Genomic DNA, 22,441 nt, shown 5'->3' on the forward strand with positions numbered 1-22,441 from the left:
ATTCAGTTAATTCCAAAACGACGGCGTCTCATAACTATTGTTAATCTATTCTGCGCTGTTTCGTTTTTTTTTTTTTCTGCACGGCGTAAAAACCCGGCAGCGTTCCTCTCCCGTATCCTGTTTTCACGCGTGCAAACGATGTTAGATAAGCCGGCAAGGTGATCTTTTTAACATCTGTCCTCCAAAAAGCTGTGGAGGAAATCAGCAAGAACAAAGCGGCTCCTTTTATCGTGAGCACTTAGAGCTAACGCGATTTGAGGCGTCATTACGTCGTATGCAAAGCGTGACTAAGCCGGCGCTTTCGAGTAAATCTGCAGTCATCGGAGGTGCTTTCAAGGCAGCGCCGGCCGACTCGTCGTCACCCGGGGCGCCTCACATGCGAGGCGCTCACGAGCTCAGCGACGGCTCCGCCGAAGGCTGTCTGGCACCTGTCTTCGTCCTCTCGCTGGCGCTGCCCCCAGGAGCCGCTTCTTGGGCGTTATCTGGCCGGCTGTTGACACAGTGTCTGTCCACGTGGGAGCCGCAGACTGCTCGACATTTTCTTGAAACTGTGCCGCCTACATACGCAACCAGGGTCCTTGCGGGGGCAGAAAGAAAAGCAGGTGGTTTCTCGGCAACACATGACTGGGGCGAACCAGCCGGCGCAGAAGAAGCTCACGAAGCGGCACGCGTCGCCCGTCGGTGTCTGCGCGCTGTCACGAGTCCGTTCCGCGTGCGCGGGGCGACCGCGAAAGAGGCGCGCTTTCCCGCTACAAGAGACCCGGGCGACCCGAAACTACACGGCGCACGGCAAAAGCCGCGTGTCGCGCTCCCGGCATTCTCGGAAGCGTGAGACGGCTCGTTGACCCGCGTCTCAAATCACCCGTCATGCCCTTGCGAGACGAGTAGCAGCGCTTGACTCGGCGCGTTCAACGACATGTTCCTCGCCCCCCACCCTCTTTTTGCGCCAGCCGAGGGAAGCGAGGTGTCTCGGCGCGCGGGCGACGACGAGAGAAAGTCGTTCCCGCTTTTTTTCTTAATCGTGGCGCACATCTCAGTCATCCGGTGCGAAATCGAGCAGCAAGAGAGGAGAAGGGAGAAAGCGGCCTTACGGAATTTAGGCCGACTCTCCCCGCAGGGGTAACGGCGGACAGCCTTGTCGGAGCAACCTACCAGCGGCGCGCCACGAAAACCGATGCAGACCGGCGTCGATTGCAAACGCTGAGCAGGCTCCGTCGCGTAGTGCACGCTCTTCCGTCATGGGATGGCCGTCAGTCGGCATGCTGCTCCTCGTCGTACTCCTCTGCGTCGCCGCCGCCCGGGGCCCGGCCGACGGGGCCACGAGCCCCGAACAGGCCCCCGCGCAGTTTGACAGCGTGCGCATCACCACGCCCCGGACCGGCGCCCCCGCCAAGCTGCGGCTGAACCCGCCCGACGACGGCAAGAACGACGTCCAGGACCGGCCCGTCACCAGCGGCGTGGAGCTCGAGGATTACGACGACGCCGACCTGCCCGACTCCGACTCGAGAGTGGCGAGTGACCCCTCGGTGCCGACTGATGACACTGACGAGGACGACGACTACGACTCCACCGACGATTTCGACGATGCGGAAACGAGCCCCACAGAAACCGCCGAGACGACAACGGTCTCCTCGCCGACCTCTGCGAGCACCACGAACGCAATCGCTGCTGGAGGAGAGAATGCTGTCACCGAAAGTGCTGCTGGAGCGAACTCGACGGCAACCACTAATTATACAAAAGTCAGTATTACAACGCCCGTGTCGACCACTCAGGCAGCTACCACAACTCCCCGCGCCTCATCAACGACAACCACTACCGAAGCTTCAACAACCACAGTTACTACCACGACAGTGTCTCCTGGCGCGCCAACCGTGGCAGGTAGTTCCACGAAAGGTGGTAATGCGAACGAGAGCACGACGGTTGCTGCCGAATCGACAACGTCGGCGAAAGGTACAACCGAAAACCCCGACGTTACCACGGCTGATAAGGATGGCTCCGATGCAACTGTAAAATCTGAAATTGAGCCTGATTTCACCGGGGACAACCAAATATCCGCGTACGTGGGTGCGGCTTCATCTCTTTCGGTGACAGCTGTCGAGTCCACCACATCGTCCACTACAACGACGGAGTCCTCAACGACAGACTCCACTACCACCGAGTCTACTACTACAGAATCAACCACCACGGAGTCAACAACAGCAGAATCGACGACCACAGAATCTACTACGACAGAATCGACTACCACTGAAGGCACGACAACTGAATCAACGACCACGTCGACGACAGAGTCGTCCACAACATCGTCTGACGACGACTCTACGACAACTGATACCACCACCGAATCTGATGCAGCAAATTCCGAGTCATCAACAACGTCGTCCCCTGATTCAAGCGAAACTGCGCAGGATGGAACGGAAGGCTCAGTGGCAAGTGGTGCACGGGAAATGGAAGACTCGGAGGCTGCTGATGGTCAGCACACGACGACAGAGAGCCCTCCAGAGACCACAACGATCAGGGATTACGAGCCCGATTTGAACGCCGTTGTTAACCAGTTCATGACCCAGATCCTGCCTTTAACAACGCGTTTTCTGGCCGACACAAACGTTTCCGCCGACTGCGTCAACCACTTGTGGAAAGTGTACCAGGGATTTCGCCGCCAGGACCCTTGGGCGCTCAGGTGTAAGTACCACTTTTTTTTTTTTCGGCGTTTCCAGCCGAGTGCGACTAACAACCCAGCGCAGTGCGCTTTCCGTCTTGTGGGCGCTCTCTTCGTGAAAGGTCCTAGCTGTACGCACCTGTTTTAACAACAGCGGGTTTGCGTGTTTACCCCGAACAAGCATCGAAATGTTGTGCGCCCTTGCTACCGGACAAGCATCCCTGAAATTTCATGAAGAAATTTACTAGAACTGAGCAGTGATTGAGGCAAGAGGTCATATATTTCGCCATTTGTTGTTTTCCTCGGTGTTATGTTCGGATATCAGAGAAATGGAAATCGCGAAGTAATTTTTATTACCGGCAAATTCGCTTTCACCAGCCTCGAAACACGTATTTTTGAGCTTTACCTAGCCGGAATAATTTATTTAAGCTAGTAATTACTGACTGTTGTGGTACCTGCCACGGCTATTATTACTTTGTGATACTAAGTTAAACACGCGACCTTTCAGCAAGCAACTTGACGTTTGCGCTGAATGTTTTCCAAACGCATCTCTGGAGCTCGCGGCTTCTCAGCATTCTACCTTTCATGGAACGTTTCGGCTACGACTGCAAACACCAAGAAGCAGTGCCCCTGTTTCTCTGACCAAACCGGGGCAAAGCTTCCTTTTTCTAGTTCGTCCACACCTAAAAACAACCCAAGTAGTTTTTTTTTATTTTGCTTTGCTTGTTTTTTCTTCGAATTTTTAATGGCAAAATAAGTAGCCACTGACAAAGTGGAATGCTGAGTGGCCTCCTCAGCCTTCCTCTTTTGTTCAATGTTTGCTTCACCGAGGAGCGGTTTTAAGTAGCCCCTTCGTCGAGATTTATGAAATACCGCCGCAATCACTACTCGTTTCCAAGAGCAAGGAAGTATTTACAAGTACCGTAATGAGTAAATCCGCCTCTCAAGTGCCACAGTATGTTCCGAGCGACACCTTACACCTAAATGGCGCAGGCCCGTTTATTCCGCACATGCTTTCTTTTCTTTTGGGTAGCCCCACAACAGCAAGTTTGCACATCTCTGCCAAGCTGAAAAAAAAAAAAAAAGAAAGCCATCGAGACTGACTTTTAGCTTCCTCAAGACCTGCTGCAGCGAATCGTTTGCCGTTTCGCGGTACGTGAAGAAATGCAGTGCAAAGAATGTGCGCGGCCGGAAAGCGTCCCTTTTGAAGGACTTCTGTGCTGCTGCTGGATTCCAGTTAAATCCCCTCACCAGCCCCTTCTTGCATCTGAACTCTTGTTCTGCGTTCCAATCTTCGGGTGCGTTGCCAACGAGAGCAGGTACAGGGCGGAGGGATGATTGGTCACGTTACTGCCGGCTAGTCAGCGAAGCCAGCCTTCAAGGACAGTGCTTCGTCTTCCCGCGGCTTGTTATCGACGTACATGGGCAGACATCTGCATCTAGAAGCAGCTGCTTATTATCTTCGAAGCAGGCATACTGCGTCAGCATTTTATAGATGCAGGACCAGTATATCCTCCTATTGCAACACTACGTCAATCTCTACAAAAGTTTCGCAATTAATCAAGCCCTCTTATTTATTTTTCGTCGGCATTTCCGACTCTGTGTTCTTAACCAGTTCTTTTTTATTCAATCGTTTCCTTTCTCTTTTTGCCTGCCCCGCCTCTCAACACATTGCCTCATCTGGGGAGTGACACCCTGTGTAACCTAATTGTCCACTCAACCTACGCTTTAGCTTTGTTTCGAATAAGACCATTCCGTCCGTGCTTCTTTCGCGTAATATCCCAGCGCATACCATCCACTTAGAGTGAAATCGTTGGCTGGACCTTGTCGTCGGCCTACCTTGCTCCTTTAATCGCAATGATTGGCCATTCGGGTGCGGTGTGGTGGAGCAGACCCACAGGCGTTTCTAATTTTTGCGTTCAACCGTGTTCGCAAACTCATTGTACCAAAACGATGCATGAAACATGACCGGAACGTGCGAGACACCGCAGTCGATACAAGACAACAACACCAACAAAATACAAAGTGAACAACAACAGACGAGTGGATACGTGAATTAATTCAGACGCCGGCTCGTGTTTTATTCATCCTTCTCCTCGGTGCTGGCCGTCAGCCAGGAGAAATGGCGGCCTTGTGCGGCCATGCCAGCGGAAGGGCAGTCAGGCGCTCGGCGCGGGCTCACCGGTCGCTTCTAATAACGCCAGTCTCTGGCCGGCTGCACCTCTCTGCAGTGCACACGAGGGCGGCCAGCCAGCTGTCTCGAAACCTGCGTCGACCTCTGCGCACGTGGCCCGCCGTTAGCGAACGCTGTATCACGACCGGCGCATGGCCGGACTTTCAAGATGGCTGGCTAGCTGCCCTCGAGAAGCGCGATCATCTGTGTGTAACTTTACGTGACCGGCGTTCGCCGGCGACCGGGCACGCCGAGAGGACGAAGGTGGTAAAAAAAAAAAAGGCAGGCGGATAAAACTGATTAACTTTTAACGAGCCACTAAGAAGCTCTGATTCACGATTTCGAAGAATCCTGGCGGATGCTAAGAGGCAAAAAGCATCCGGAACTACTGAAGCGGTTCTTCGGTAAAAAATAAAGAAAGACTGCAAGGTCACGCTTTCAAGGGATTCTACAAAAAGGGAGAGAAGTTCGAAGCAAGAATGCTCTCACTGCCTTGTAAGGTATTGCGTCACGTGCACGCATTAAGAAGGGCATAGTCGAGCTCCTTCGCGGCACCTCTCGCGCGTTTTGACAAATGACCGCCCCCTAGCATTGACTACAAATGTAATACCGGCCACCGTTCAAAGCTTCTGGGGAAAATTTCCCTCACTATAGCTTACGCCGTTCGTCATTTGTCATCTTTTCTGCGAACTGTGCAGCTAGAGCATTAAATATCCCTTTGCTAAGTAGGGGCATGAAGCTCCGCTGACCCCCCCATGCTATTTTATCTTCCTTGTACACTAGAAAAAAATGTCGTATACCTGCTTCGCTACAACGCACCTGAATGGTGAATCGCGAGGTCCAGTGGAACAAACTGTACGAATGACGAGAACCGGCAGACAAACATACGATTCCGCTCAAAAATGAGACCTCCGTCATGATATCAAAAAATGCATAATTCCATGTTAGCAGTATACGCTGTAATTTGCCAACAACGCTTTCCGGGTCTAATCATGTGATTCACCTTAGCATTTGTCTACTATTTACTCATTGGAGCACAGTTACCGGCCATTCTGGTGCGCTGTGGTGAAGCGTAACGCAAGTGTCGTTAAGAGTGTATTTTTCTGAAGTTGTCATTCGGGAGATTTAAGGGCAGCTCTCGGCACCTTGCCCAGATCGCCTTCTATATTTCGTAACCCCGTCTGCCCCATCCTTTTACCGGTAATTCTGCTGCCATAGTGGCTAGTCAATTGTCAAAGTTTGTTAACTTTTGGTAGATGGTCGTTTGGGCAAGTTGGAACATACGTGCAAGGAATTCGAGAGCGCCGCACGATAAGACGAGGGAGCGAAACGGTAACAGACAACAGAACGCACCGTGTGTCTGTTCGGGTTACGGTCGCTTGTCATGCTGCAGAGCTTTCAAATTCCCTGCCGTTTGGTAATATTTTTTTCTTATTGTCACCATCGCACCGCAAATCATTGCTTAAGCTCTTTTTTTTACTTCTGTTTCTGGTATTTTGTTTTGTTTTTGTTGGTTTGTCCACTGGCCTAAGACAAGCGTTCCTCAACTGCTATTGATAGTTGTTCTGAAGTGTTAAGACAAGTTCAAAATTTTCTGAGAATATTTCTATCTCGTTCCGACTTTTAGTTGTCTTTCGTCTATGAATTGAAAACCAACCGAAGATGCGCATTATTTTGACAAACGTTTTGCAGGTATAATGAACCCTTAAATTGGGCATTTAACCTTTCGAGGAAGAAGTTAGGAAAAACCAAACCAACTCCTCCCCAAAAAAGAACAAGGGTACGCGCGTAGCTTCTCACCAGTCAGTATAAACCAAACCAAAGACCAAAACCCCAAACCAACCTTTACCCAAACCCAAACCCATACCCTATCAATCCCAACCCAACCCAACCCACCCCAACCCAACCCACTGGCTGAGCTTGACCCGATAATAATGAACACAATACAACACATACACACCAGATAAGGAATCACCCCTCATCACATAAAGAATCCCATTATCACCTCATCATATACAGATTCACTTCCGCTGCCACGTCTGCTGTCAGGCTATAGTTCTCGGCAACTTTCGAATCAGCCGCTCATCTTCCGGCATGCAGCGCGGCTTACCAACGGCAGCGTACGTGCCAACGCCGCTGCGGTAAACAGGGACATGAGCCTGAAGTGCTCCCATTTCAAATTAGCCGCTCATCTCCCGGCGTGCACTGCGGCCTAGCAACGGCGGCGTCCGTGGCAACGACGTGGCGCAAGGATCACCTCCCACGCTTTGCATCGGAATACTGCGTCCGAATGGCGCAATCCGACTTTGGCTTCGTAACGCAAGGGACTCAGTTTCGATTCCGACCACGGGAAGCGTTTTTTTATGCTTTTTTTAAGGCGCTCCGTTTTTTGGAACACCATCACGAGCTTCCACGAAACGAGTAAATCAATAGAAGCTTCGCGTGAAGAACGTGCATGGTTTGTGTCAGGCGTATCCGGCAAAGCTGGCCAATTACGAGTCAGAATTGAACGGTTTCAATCTATACTAATTATGTGAAGCCCTCACGAGGCCCTTCCGTATAGCTGGACCAAGGGGTATTCAGCAGAAAATACATTTTTCAAAGAAATGTGGAGTCAAAATTGCATTAAAATGCAAGTCAGGTCCGTTACTACACGTAAAATTTCAGCTCTAAAAGTTGTTACGTCTTGTCTCAAGTGAGAAAATTCGTCAACGGTGTTCCTGCAAATTTTTAGTCGTTTAACCAACAATATTTAACATAGTGCGCTCTGGATTATTGTGTACAACTTCATATTTGAAGCCGTTACTGTGATTTCCTCTACCTAAGGATAACGCTCATCACGGGAAAAAAGAGTTGCGGGCGTGGGGGTGATCCTCTAGCTGAGTACAGATTATCACTTATAAAGCACTGAATGGCGGTCCTCGTCATTGCGAGCGCCGCCACTTGCGGCAAATTTTAAACTTTTATTCCAGATGTTAGTTTCACCCACTGTCAAACCAAAGAAACTCGAATAGAATGCGATACAAGTTAGACTACGGCACTCGAATGAAGTGGGTCCGTAACAGCGCCCTCAGGTATCAGAATATATCAGAGTGGAGTAATAAATCAGTGTGGAAGATGTCCTATCTCAATTTAATGGGAAAACGTAGGCTGATACGTACATGGTACGGTGGAATTATTTTGCATTACACGATGGCACTTATTCCAAGTAATTTCAGAGGCTAGATGCTTTGTGGATATCAGGCGCAAGAAGAAATGCAAATTTGAGGTGGTGTAAACGGTCAATTACAAGTAATACTCTCGCCGGTACACAATGAATTTATCCAGAATGTCTACAATTTCTACGATCAGCAGTTTAGGATTTCGCTTTCAATTCAGAGCAGGAAACTTAATTTTTGCATACATCATACGCAGCAATTGCCGTCGTTAATAGAGGAAATTCGTTTTTCACGTGTACACCTGAATAACACAAGTCTTTCTTTCTTTAATCGACGCCACATTACCTCCAGGAGAACGCTTCTGACCCTTTAGGCCTTTGTAATTAATTGTTGTTGTTACATAAAAGTTACGTGTAAGCAATGAAGGGCGTTTTCGTGAACGTTTCGTGCATTTGGTGCATGTTCACTTCGAGAAATTCCATTGGTCTGCTCTGCCACAATCCCCAGAATGACCAATCGTGGCGTCCAGGTAAGCAAAATCGATCAACGACAAGGCTAGATGTATTTTTTAATCTAGTGTTTGATCTGTGCGGCGATACAAATCGTCAAGCTTACTCTGTCTGATGCCATCAACCATTCGCGCAGCAAACGGATTTGATTTACATCATTGGCCTACTCAGCTGCTCTTATACCAAATCGGCCATACTTATGTGCAGTGTATAGTGAAGCGGATCCAAGGGTGTTTTCAAGAGCGCGCGAAATTTGTCGCCGATAAATGCGGTATACGCGTACACTCCCGAATTTCGACTGGCTGGAATTCCAAATACGCTTCATACCCCTGGATTTTACAGCGCAGCCAGACAGCGGTAAGAAATTGCGCGTAATTGTATTTGGCTCGTATTTTCGACGTAAATGACAATAATAAAAAACTCCTAATCAAGCGTGTTAGTTAGGGTATTTTTCGTAAAGGATAACACCACCGCAAAGGTGTAGGCTACGTTCCTTGAAAGAAGCAAATTTATGGAGCTCTCCGGGTTTTTTCAGCGGCGTCGACGCGTCATTATAAAAACGCGCCCGCCATGGCCGTGAGCGCAAGGTGCAGCCTCACGAAAGTGTAGCAAAAAGGGGCAAAAAGAAACAAAGCGGAAGACTAAGAACAGGAAGCCGTTGTTTCTCGACGGTGGCAGCCCGTGGGCCTGCTTTATGTGCACCGAGGCAGGTACAGCGAGGACAGCTGGCGGACAAACTAGCGGGGTTCAAGGCGCACACGGTCATGCCACGCGCATGTTGCGCAACCGCCAATTAAACGGCCTCCGCCGGCCTAAGTGCGCCGGCGGGGCTTTGCCGGTCATTAGAAAGTGCGTGGCGGGGGTAAAAGTGAGCGCGAGTCAGGGAGAGAGGGAAACGTGTCTCAGGGGATCAGCGAGATTAGACGCCGGATCTGGGGCAGATTACGGTCTCGTCGATTGAATGGTTGAACTGTGCACGGCGTCGCCTGGACCAGCGATAACGTTTACGTATACGCCGCCGTCGGGGGAATTAAAGAGGAAATGGTCGCAGCGGTAACACGCATGAATCAGCTTGCGTCGCCCAGCGCGTCGCCCGGGGCAGTGACGTTTCATGTGCACCCGCACGCTGCAGCCGCCGCCGCCGCCCGAGCGCCCCTCGTCGTTTGGAATGAGAGACGAGAATTCTGGGCGAAACTCGCATTTTTGCGCCCGCGTGCCAATGAGAAATGGGAACGGGGGGCGAAGCTGGCTTGCAATGGCCCGAGCACCTACACTTTCGCCGTTAAATGAGCTGGCACCTACGGGTTGTGTCTGCGATCGTTGCGTCTGTGTGCTCACGACAACGTGTTACGTGAGCGGTACTTTGATGGGCTTCGAACAAACAAAAAGAAAACCCTGCGGTGCCCGATTTTGACCCTACTATCGCTGAAATGCAAGGCTCCCACCTTATTCGCGCTTGACGACCCGACGCGTGGCCGTGCATAGCACTGCGCGGTGAAGTGGCTCCTCGTTAGGGTATACGAAACATGCTTTGGTTCTCCATTTTGAAGCATCTGCAAACGCTGCTGCATGTGCTAAGGAAGCTACATTACGTTGTTGGTTTAACTGTTTTTTTATCTTGTGATAACTAGTTAAAAGCAAAAAAGTCGTCATATTTTGCTTCAATGTCTTACGAAATTTGAGGATTTGCCAAGATATGGAACAAATTCCTGTCACCTTACATTTCGCTCACGACCAGCGACGAACAGATCAACGACCCTAATTTAAACGGGTCGAAAGAAGAGCGCCCCTGCTTCATATACTGAAGTAATTTTAACGTTCTGCTTAGTACCTCTGTTCGACAATTGGGTGAGCATGAAATGTCTTCATTCTTCAGATAATAGGCCAAGACTTGAAGGAAGTAAAGAAATACCACGTCAGCCACATAGTTTTGGGGCTTAAGGAGCAGCAATAGAAATTAAGTCATGCAGAGAGCCCTCATGTCTTTTGTTTAGTAACGCATGCGACGTCACCAGTACAACGACCACTGTCCCTGGCTATCTTGTAGGGCAGCGGGTAATTTCTATTTCTGCTGCTCCCGAGTGCCGCGCACTTATACGGTCGACACATCACATTTGGTGAGGACAACGAATGTAAGCCGTGTGAAGATTGTAGACAGCGCTGTCATGAGTTGTCTACATTCACCAACCCACCCGTCGGACTGTCTACCGACATGGCACCAAAACGGCCAAATATTGCGAAAACAATGCAGAGAGTAGGCCACTGCCGAGACCCCTATACACGGGGTGAGTTGACAGTAAACGCGGCATCTCCGGCGGGATATTACGCAATGCAAACGCGGCCTTTTGCATTTCGTGAACTCACACCTAGGTTATGAGTCTCATCGTATACGTCGGTCATCGTTGTGCCCAAAATTCGACCCCTTGGAAGTAGCGATTGGTGGTTGAGGCGCGGTATGCTTAAGTAGCACCAGAAAAGCTTGACAATATAGGACTGCCCACTCCGGATTCGGAACTTTGGCCTCTTTCCTGCTCCGGAGCTGGGCAAAAAAGTATTCACTTCGTTCGAATCACCATTCGCATGCGTAAAACGGCCATTGATTTATGATGAAGAACATCCTACGGGACGAAGAAAATTGTGCCGCTGAAGCAGGCAAAGATTTGTTCAAACACGCGCAACATTGTCATCCTTGCAAAAAATCGAAGCACCTGCTTCTCGTTATAATTCGAAACACGAAGTGGTTTGATGCACCTTCCGATTGATTTTGATTGGTTGATTTTGGGGTTTAACGCGCTGGCGCTACACATGTGTAGCGCCAGCGCGTTAAACCCCAAAATCAATCAGAAGCCCTCTACTTACGGCGCGCCTCATCGTCTGCAGACGATGAGGCGCGCCGTAAGTAGAGGGCTTCGGATTAATTTTCCAGCTGGGGATCTTTAACGTGCGCCGAAATCTCGAACACACGGGCGTTTTCTCTTGTCGCCTCTATCAGAAAAGCGGCCGCCAGCGCACTTTTTTGCGCATAACTATGTTGTGGAGCGAGACATTTGTCTCGCTCTACGGCATAGACTTGCGCAAAAAAGTGCGCTTCTCTGCCGGAACAAGAGGAAATTGTCGGGCTCATTGGTCATCGCCGTAGACAAGCCGCGCAGTGTAGTTATTCTTCACCGTGCGTCAAACCTGGGATGCAGTTTTTAAAGCATATATAGCACTGCGCCTTCTCCAGGAGGAATAGAACCAAGCCGGCGTGCAGAAATTGGTACATTTTCGTTGCCGTCTTCTCCGTGTGTCGGCGGCGAACGATCCGCAAACGAAACGCTCACACGACAGCCGAGTGACCATCCGGTTTTGATCCTCTTCCGCATCAAAGAGTTTTGACTCGCTTCTCAGGTACCCAGGCCGGCGCGTCGTTGTTAAAATTAATGCGCTCCCGTTTCCATCCCTTCCCTCGCTTCTCTCGCTTCTTGACGTTTTTTTTACCTCTTCCGTCGGACTTAAAAATACCCTCGGTCCCGTCGCCGGAGCCCGTGCGCTCTTGATAAACGAATGATTTGTTCGATCTACAAACGTGAAACTAGTTTCGAACGCTTAGCGCTTGCGGTGCGTGAGAGAAGGGACCTCCTTCCGGATCTGGGACAGATACGGCCGTCGTCCGCTAAGCCGCCAGCGAGGCGGCCGGCCCGAAAGGCAACCGCTTAGGCCGCGCATGTATTGCGAGCGAGACGAACGTTTCAACACCCGGCAACAACGACGCCTGTCCGGCACGGAAAGCTCATTCGACCGCCAAACACTTCGCCCCGGGCGTGGAACACACTCTCGCTCATTACACGCCGAGGAAACCGTGGCACAGGTCTCGCACTTCGTGCAGCACGCCATGCAGCCTCGACTCATGCCCGACTCATGCCCGAACTGATTCGGAAATTCTGGAAGCGGGAAGATGCTGCCGACTTGCGAGGCAGTGATCACCGCAGAGACCGATATTGCACGCGGGCATATTCGGACAACAGCGGAAGCGATGACCTGCGTGCAAAGTCAAAATTTTGTAATTCTTGAATTGTGCGCATGGCTACATCTGTATGCAACTGCGTCGTCATGTACGTTTTTTCTCCTTTTAAAGCAAAGCTTTTTACCACCACCCCCAATGGTTCTTTCGCAACCATAGGTGTCAACAGAAAACTCCCGTTAACAAATAAAATAAGTTACTGGCACCGCCAGGAATCGAACCTGGAACAAATAGAGAAACGGAGCGAGAGCCCATTGTCTTCCCGATTGAGCTACGAGCCCCCGCAGAGACGAGGGAGACAGACGGCGCGCTCACCGAGCACATTTGCGGGTTTTATCCCCTGCGCTCTCGCTTAATGCCACGCGATAGCGTCACGCAACCTCTCGCGCCACTGTGCGCTCCACCCACGGCGCGTGTAGCGGCCGTCTGTGTGCCTTGCGCATGCGCTAGGAGTTAGTAAAAATTAAACGAAGCTCACACCAGCGCCTGGCATCTCACTTCTTCGTCTCTGCCGCCGCCGACAGAGGTGACGATATCGGCGCAAGAGACGGAGAAGTGAGATCGTCTAACACCGAGTTTGAGCATCTTTTCATTTTATAAAAAAAAATGAATTTCGACTCATGTGCTTTACCAATACAACTCAACAAACCACAATTCATGGATCATGCATTGATTTAACCTCGGCAAAGAATATCTCTTTGAAGTAATAGAGGGTGTGGTGAAGCGCATTTCACTTGTCTCTGGTTACACTCTTTGTAGAACAACGCGTCTGAATTCAAGTGACGTCGCATGGGTAATCGTTGTGGGTGTCGTTTACAACTTCGCTTTCCAACCACCTTCACAAGGTGGGTTGGCGCGCATTGTTTTTAGTCAATTTTATTTAGTTTTTTTTGCATTGTATTGCGTGTCATCTTTTATTTAATTTTTTCCCAGTCTCACACTCACTTCACTGCGTTGTAATCATCCCCATATGGCGTAGCAAGCACTGCCGCTAGCAGAGCTTACCTCTCGAGCCCACATTAAAGAGTTCTCTCTCGCTCTCCACTTCAAACTAAACTGACTTCCAGTTCTTTAGATTTTCGGCTCATGAGAGGCTCGCTTTAAACGGTAATCTTGGTTAAATCCCACGCTGGCTGAAAATGGGGAACAAATATACACATTTCTGGGATTTGAGTAGGTTCGACACGAAGAGGTAGTCTGACCTGACTCGTGCAACGAAATTCGTTTCATGAAAGACAGCCGTTATATCTCAGAAGTACACCGGGAAAAAGCGCCGATTACGTATATCCGACGTAAGACACGGCAAAAGAGCTCCTCTTCTGTGCAAAAAAAGAAAAGCTGGAAATAAGGTGACCGCGTTTCGGTATTTTTACTCCTCGCGCTATTTCTGAATCCGGGGCAGGAAAAAAATAAGATTCGATTGGTTTGATCTTCATGATAGTGCTTTAATTAAAAGGTGTTTGTTCGGCAAATGGGCCGATGATAAACACCTTAGCGATTCCCGGCGCTCTAATTCACTTACTGCCTTTTATATGCCATCCAAATCTCGATATGACGTGGTATGCGTTTTTTTAGGAAAATAAACCAGCATTTACGGAGAGCGGTGCCTGTTCAATTCCGTCGCATGCAACGCGACGTTGACTGCCGCCTGATTTCCGGAATCGGTTATCGCACAACACACCAACACATTAATCATGCGCCGCCGTTAGTTATAAAAGAACTAATGCCATTTTCAATTCACCCTCCCCGACACAGTACAGGATAATCGCCGAATATTGTTGTATACCCTACCTAACCACACATTCCTTTGCCTATTGACTTCTCTGCACTTTCACACACTTGCATATTGAATAAAACACGCCGTTTATCTGCTCTAAGAAATTCCCATAGATCTGATGCTCCACAAAGCTCCAGCTTGAGAAATCACTGCATTCAAATGCAACATCTTAGCGAATGTCGTCACCTGCACAATTCGAGTCAAAAATGAAATATGAACAGGCACGTTGCGCGATACGAGGATCTCTTTCTTTCTGTTCGCTGGGCGTGTATTTCCACTTTGTCAAAATCCCAGGTCACGGGAAGAGTTTGGCGGAAGTAAACACGGTGGTTCGGAGATTTACTTGATTCTCCATCGAAGCCGATCTACAAGGCACAAAACGCCGTACTATCCGAAAATAATGACCTAAAATACCATGAATTACGTGCATTCCTGAAAATAAACCTCGTCTGAGAATGAAGAAGTAGGAATTCAGGCTTATAACACTGAAAATCGAAGCCCGAGCGAGCAGCACAGCGGATAAGTGGCTTCTGTTCATAATAACAAGGCTGCTAAAATAACCAAATAATGCTTCCTTCCTATTGGCGCGAGGCGTCAGTGCTGTGCGCCTTTGAAGAAATGCAAACAGGACAGCTGGCTCCTGAGATACACTGACGTTTCACAGTTTATAGCACTTCTTTATCATTCCAAAGTCTGTTGTACACACACACATTTAAAGGGACCCTGCAACACTTCTGACAACCGCTTTCACTCTTTCCTTCGCGTCTAGAAGCACTGCGAAAGGTATAGTTATCGCCGGCACGGAGCGGCACAGCGTGATTTGCTCGTCGCAGAAGGCACTACTTCCGTTTCTGATTTGCTTCTCTAGCTTTGTTTTTGAAGTGTCTATCGAATGCGCTCATTGCTGCAACTGAAGGAAAGCCGGCCAGTAGTAGCTACATCGCCGTAATGACGTAATTAGCGCCACCGAAGAACGCCAAGACCGGGAAAGAGAGAAAAATCTTTCGAGCAAATAATTTTGTAAGTTGTCTGATGAATGTAGATCAGTAAATTTTGGCTAAGGTCCTTTATGACCTCCTATTCTGAGTGCTAGACGTGTTGATTAACTGCGTTCTGAAAGGATTTCAGATTTAGAAAAAAAAAGTTGAAAACGTGCTGCAGGGTTCCTTTAAGCACGCACGCACCCCCCCCCCCCCTTCCCCAACACACACAGATTATATATGTCCTACCACTTTTGTTTGAAAGGTGTACCCCTGCAGCTCTCAGGTGGTATTTGCATACACAATGCAAAAGAGTTGACGATATGTTCGATTATGCTTCTAGTGGGCAGGACTAAGCAGGCTAGTACAATAAAACTGCCAATGCCGTTGATCTTGGCCGGCGTCTTTCGTGGCGTTCGTCGATGTCGGCACACACACAAAAAATTCACTCCGAACTCAACCTACTCATAACAGTTGTGGTTAGCGGAATGACGCGGCCATCTGGGCAAAAGTTGTTAATCTCCTCAAGGGGGCGTCAATTATGAGTGGAATCTTTCCTGGCCGTCCCTCCCCCCCCCCCCCTCCCCTCCTCCCCCACCTTTTTTTTTAAGTGCAGATTCATTCCAGTAGCTCTTCGCTAACTTTTTTTTTTTTTCACGCTGTATCCACGCCGGCGGAATGCGCATTCTCCGGACAATGGAGTAATTGAGACGCGGCGGGAAGGCGGTGCCAACGCAAAATTAAAATCAAGAGGCTTTCAAAGTCAGGGCAGAACGATGCGTTAGTCAGCGCAGGGCTCAATGTCGTTTCATGCGCCGCCCACTCTCATTCGGTCTTCCATTCTTTACCTGCTGTAGGTCGCTGACAGAGGGCGGAGCGTGGAGTCTTTGCACAAGTAACGGCTTCTCGAATGCTCCTCTGTCCGAATGTTTGCCGGCCCACGCAGTGATGAAGGAGGATATGGGTTGGCCTATACCCGTTTCGTGTAAAAGGGCGATCGGGAACGCGCACGTTCGTGCTGGCATGATCAGAGGCAGGACGTAGCTGCCGCTTCAGCTCCATCCTTACCTCGCGATCATCGTTATCTGAAACGTCCTTAGTTGAATAAGTCGATCTAATAACCACATTCCAAGCAAAAAAAAAAAAAGTTGTACCTTCATATGAAGACCCGTCACTACGCTACGGCATCCCCGTCCTAATCGTCATCATCATCATCCTGACCTCGTACTCACTGCCGGAAAGAGCAGAATTTCGGGTAGGATCACGGTCACGGTCCTCGCTTGAGACATCCCACTCCTCGGTAACTTGGGAGAGGCATTGAGGGATGAGTGGCCTATGTGAACACGCCGCTGTCTCTCTTCAGAGGCGGCATCATGATCCTTCGCCTCCTCAAGCACAGTGAGGTGTCACCCGGCGGAACGGACCAGTAGAATCATGATGCCACATTTCAAAATGAGTAACATATGCCAGCTTCGCTGTCATCAGGAACGGATCCAGAAATTAACGCCTAGTTCGTTTGTTTGTTGTTGTTTTTTGCATTTTCGCTCTACATTTTAGCGTTATTCTCTAAACAGTGAAACAACCTTTTATATCAGGGTAGAGCCGTGACCGCTGGGGCGGACTTAGCGCGTTCGCAAGAAACGGACACATACGTAATAGCGGCTCGTGGTTTCCGACTCTGAGAGCACCAACGTTTCTGGCTGTGTAAACACTGACGGTGATGCCAACGACGTGGTGGAAGGTACGACGAAGGAAGATTGGCCTCGTCCATTTAAGCTTGACTTGTGGCCGCCATGCACTGTCTCAAAAAAGTTCCACAGCGCAGTAGTCTGATCAAGTTTTTTTTTAGCCGCAGTATGGAGTAACCGGGATACGTGTGGGGAGAGCGACTCGTGCCGTTACTCCGCACCGAGCATTCATGCGCATGGAGGTCCGGCCCGGCGCACCTATGATTGGCGCACCTGAGCATTATTTTTTTAACAGCCTTTACACGGGCATTCTGGTTGCTTCTCGACCCTCCGTTCAAACTGCAACGGCAGGGAAGCCGGCTGTTGCTTTATCCGCTTCCATAATAAAAACACGCCCTGCTTCTGTTGTTCGATTAAAAATGGCGGCATGGCGCACGTCTGAGATGTCATTCAGCCAGTCACAAAGTGTAGCTAAGTTTCTCAATTCTCGAAACATTTTTCTTGTTTTATTTTTCTGAGTAACAACTTTGACAAACTACTTATCTATTTTGATTTTGATTTTACTGGAGGGTTTAAGTCGCCGACGCAACGCAGGCGGTGAGGCGCGCCGTAGTGGAGGGCTCCGGATTACTTTCGACCGCCTGGGGACCTTTAACGTGCGCCGAAATCTCGTACACACGGGCGTTTTGCTTTTCGCCTCCATCAGAAAAGTGGACGCCCCACGGCCGGGAATCGAACCCGCGTTCTTGTGCTCAGCAGCACAACGCCTTAGCCACTGAGCCTCCACGGCGGGTCAAATTACTTAGAGGAGCTTTCGGATGCTATCATGAATGGATACGTGTCATGTTTTCGGAGGAAATCAGGATATAGTATACAGGCGCACACGCGTAACGCCCGATCCCATCGGTCAGTCAATAAATTCTAACGAGTCTTGAATGTTCAAATAACCCCGCTATGTTGTGGGCATGTGTCCGGGTGATACGTGTGGAAGCCTCCATCTTGCATGAACCCTAGGTACCAGAAGCATCAGGTCGAAACAAAACACGAATCCAGAATAATAGGATCCCACACTCTTCCGGGCGTTTCCTCGTAAGGCTGGAATAATGCCTCGACTTGTGCATAAAAAAAACAATAGGACCACATCATACCTCGTAACACACGGAATTCACGGCCGCCACTGTTTAATAAGGGCAAACCAAAATAAAAAATAACATGTGCACTGAGGTGGTACATGTGTTTGTTAGTTTGCGTTTGTGTTCACGGAACTAGGGTTGCCAAGCCTTGATTTTGATTGATTGTGGGGTTTAACGCGCCGACGCAACGCAGGCGATGAGGCGCGCCGTAGTGGAGGGCTCCGGATTAATTTTGACCATCTGGGGATCTTTATCGTGCGCCGAAATCTCGTACACACGGGCGTTTTTGCTTTTCGCCTCCATCAGAAAAGCGGCCGCCGCGTGCCAAGCCTTTTCAGTCTTGCAGTATGTTCGCCCGACTCTCCCTGAAAGTCTTGACTGGCGACTTATGCTTGTCGCGAGAAAGATACATACGGGAACAACAACAAAAAGCCGCCCGCCCGCATCTTCCCACGGGGGGAACTCGAGTAAATGCGTCGCATAGGGGTGGTTGTATTGCGTGAAAGTTGCGTAATTGGGTAGTTTGTGGTTAGCGTTTGGATGTGGGGAGGGTTTGGAATGATTAATTTAAACGAGTAGAGTGACGCTGCTGTTGCATTGTGTCGCACTACTTGTTGACGGTACTGTTGCTTCCATCGCTTATACTTCATCTGGAGCCAAACGAAAGGCAAGCAAAGACGCACTTGACTGAAGTTCGAACGCGTGCTCCGCCGCTTATATACACTGCGCGCGCTGTCGAGGGAGAGGAGTATGGGGGAGAGACGCGCATGCGCGCACTTCCGTACACAAGCGCGCGACCTTTCCACGCCCCCCACCACGCTGTTGTCACGCAGCTGTCACGCCGCTAGCACGCCGCTATCACGTATACACCTGCCGCTGTTGCTGCTGAGCGCGACGGAGCACACGGGGTAACTACTGCGCATGCGCGCGCAGACGCGTTCCCCCGCACCGCCGCAGCTGTTGAGAGCGACGAGGCGCACGGGGCAGCTACGGCGCATGCGCGCGCAGACGCGCTCCTGCCACACCGCCGCAGCTGTTGTTGAGAGCGAGGAGGGTACGGGGGAGAGGCGCGTACCTGCGCCTCGACGTGACGTCATGAGCTGCGGACGCCTATGGACGGAGGAGTTGGCGAGCCTAAGAAATGCTCCGCATTTAAAAAGAAAACTGGCACAACAAGCTCAAGCTGTCATATTGTTACAAAAAAAAAAAACGGTGGGATCCTGCAACAATGAAGTCTGCAATCACTTGCTCGCCGGAAAATTCATAATTAGGCAATTAAAAATGACGTTTTTTTGCTGCCACCTTTCTGTTAGAATTTGAAAAATGGAAAAAGTACACATTCAACTGTAAAGATAATGCTGAGCGCATTCAGCGATGCAGAATATTTCTTTCAGAGCTAGAAATCCTAGGGGTACTATGCTAGACTTAGAAGCCCCAGTTCGGATAGCGTATATGTAACTGTAGCTTTAAAGCGAATCTGCCAGTTTTTTGCCTCTTGAGCAGTCGAAGACTGCGGACACGTCCCTGCGATTTGCCAGGTGTATGGAAAATCGCGGTGACGTGACCGCAAGCTAATAGTTTACAATATTATGGTAGGATAATAATTTGAGAAACTTGGAAGTGCAGATAGTGTCCCACGTAACTTAAGCCCAGCATTAAAAGTATAAACGCTAATTAAGAAACCCCAAATAAGTTTATGATCGTTCACTGTAGCGCGAACCACAAAACCACATCTTTTTACACGCAAAATATATCAACTGACTGGTTACGGTAAAATAATTTATCTCTTAACAAGTACATATAGCCTAACGTTTCCACTTCCAACGTAGTAGTGCGCTGAAAGAAACAGCGAATGGGTCAGTAGAAAATATTGCGACGTTTTAAATACAATAGGCTCAATTCAAGCAAATAGCTGGTGGAGCGCCTCAGCGACCGCACTCCTCAACTTGCCTTGCCTACAGCGAACTACAATATTTTAAAATATTCAAAAACTAACAAACTCTTTGAATTCACGGCACTCTCGCAATAGATATGACTGTATTGCGTCACTCGCACGCAGCCGCCGTTGTTATCGATTTCAGAGCCGGCGTTTCTCGCGCAGTTTCCTTCGGACTGTCCTGTGTTATTTTTTTTATCTTGGTGGTCGCAAAATTTTCGCTGCCATTTCGTTATCTTGGACATTTTTAGGTGGCTTACGACGTCTTCATTGAGATTTTTTTTTTTTTCGTAAGGGTTCACCCACGACAAGGTACTAATCATTTCCCATTATTGATTGATTGTGGGGTTTAACGCGCCGACGCAACACAGGCGATGAGGCGCGCCGTAGTGGAGGGCTCCGGATTAATTTCGACCACCTGGGGATCTTTAACGTGCGCCGAAATCTCGTACGCACGGGCGTTTTTGCTTTTCGCCTCCATCAGAAAAGCGGCCGCCGCGGCCGGGAATCGAACCCGTCATTTCCCATTAGCTACACTCTAAGGCAATCCCGTGGTTCAGCGCTCGAAAGACCATTCCATGCATCCAGTAATGAATGTTCCGTGAATGGCCATGTCCGACGTACCACTTGACTCCCCAAAAATTCAGTGCCCTTCCACTCTGTTAAGAAGCATGGACAGCGGATCTGGGCGCAGTCCAAGGAGTGCACGAAATAAATACCTCGTTTGTGATTTGAAATTGAGCATACTTACGAGTTAATTAGCTGAATGAAACTTGAACACCCGATTTCTCCCCGAAATATTGCCATTTGCTAGCGTATTTCCGCTCTACAAAATCGCCACAGGGGGCTTCCCCCCAACGTTCTAGAATGACAAATCAGCGTGACCAAATGTGCGAACAAGTAAAATATATAATCTGCGCAAGGGCAACAGCGCACACTTGCGGTGTTGTGCCTCTGCGTAGTCTATTTTTCCAGACTCGAGATTCCTACGGGGAATGCTATATTCTGAAAAAAGAAAAAAAACAGCCTTGAGAAGTGTAACGAGTATATAGGGAATTCCTAAGCCGGAGAAGCAATATGCATTAACGGACGCAAATTAAGGATTACCTTTTAAGGTATGTCGCTTGGTGACAGAAGCCCATCTGGCATGAATGTTTTCTGTTCCGTTGCACGGAAAGATGCAGCTAATAGCACAGAACAACCCAGTGTCAATAGGTGGTCGTTTCGCGAACTCTGGGTCAGAGCTCCGATTTGCACCGCAACACCACTTGGAAATTCGGGAAAATCTGGGTTAGGGGAGCTTCTAGCCTCTTGCAGGCAGTTTCACGCCTTGGCACAGTACTAGTTGTGTCCACGATATCGCACGCGGACTGTTCCCGCTTCGTTTGAACGGCGCGTGCCACGTGTTAGATTAGTCAGAATTCCGTGCGGTAGATGAAGGAAAATGCGTAACGTTCTCCCCAAATAATATACTCCCCGCACTGTCGTACCAGAGGGGATCGTCTGTACCGTCGTCACCCCGCCGGACTGCCGAGTGGCACCGGCGCGGGACGGGCGCCGCACCATTGACAGTGCCGTTCTGTCCCTTTCAGTAGAGAACCTCTTTGGACAGCTTTGCTGGCGTCACGTGAGGGGACCACAGGCCGTATCCCAAAGATATTTTAGGGTAGCTCGGGGAACGCTGCCCGAATGAGCGGGGTTTACCTAATGATTTGTGAGCAGGGTGTAGGCGTTGCCAATTGAACGACCGACTGCATAGCCTTCTCTACGTGTTTATGGCGACAGGCCGCCAAGAACGTGGTAATACCTGCGAACAACACCGTGGAAGTTCAGGGAACCCGGTTGAGATCATTTAACTCTAATGTTTGAGCACAACACCGCAAGAATTTTTCTGAATGCAGGATCAAGTTCTAAGTTTAGGATTCGCGCTTCTTTTGGTGTGACAGGATAACGAGGCGTTTTTAACAACAATAACGAGGGGGGTGTTTGAGACCTCAACGGGCCATTAGAGCCTTTTGATGGCGGTGACTTCTTCGTAAAATGTTGCAACGGCCAGAAATAAGACTATCGCCTTCTCCACCTATTTCACTCGATGCGGGGCAAGATGAATGAACCCTTCGCGGTGGCTCAGAGACTAGGGCGCTGTGCTGCTGGCCTCGACTACACGGGTTTGATCGCAGCTGCGGCGGCCGTTTTTCTGGTGGAAACGAAAAACGAAAACGCCCGAAACTCGATATTTCGGTCGACGCTTAAGGTTCCCGAGTGGTGTAAATTCACCCGTAGCTCTCCATTACGGCGCGCCTCATTGTCCAGGCGTAGCTTCGGCGCCTAAGCCCAAAATCTGATTTTTTAGGTGGGAACAAGCTCACGAGAATGGGCTCGTTCTAAACGCAACTATTGTTCCATCCGGCAATTTTAAAAACCGGTA

The 22,441-nt window shown here is 49.5% G+C and overlaps 1 protein-coding gene across 1 annotated transcript in view; it reads left to right on the forward strand.

The window, feature by feature from the left end:
• The first annotated feature begins 619 nt into the window (after window positions 1-619).
• The window catches only part of LOC144143426 (nose resistant to fluoxetine protein 6-like), a 79,311-nt gene continuing 57,489 nt past the window's right edge, over window positions 620-22,441 (forward strand). The window contains exon 1 of the mRNA XM_077675185.1: window positions 620-2,679. Within this exon, the coding sequence (XP_077531311.1) occupies window positions 1,239-2,679 (1,441 nt within the window). The 5' untranslated portion in view covers window positions 620-1,238. The remainder of the gene's footprint in view (window positions 2,680-22,441) is intronic.

This window comes from Haemaphysalis longicornis, unplaced genomic scaffold (genome assembly GCF_048455015.1).
Source record: "Haemaphysalis longicornis isolate Haplotype H1 unplaced genomic scaffold, Haemaphysalis longicornis Haplotype H1 scaffold_1, whole genome shotgun sequence".
NCBI lineage: Eukaryota > Metazoa > Arthropoda > Arachnida > Ixodida > Ixodidae > Haemaphysalis > Haemaphysalis longicornis.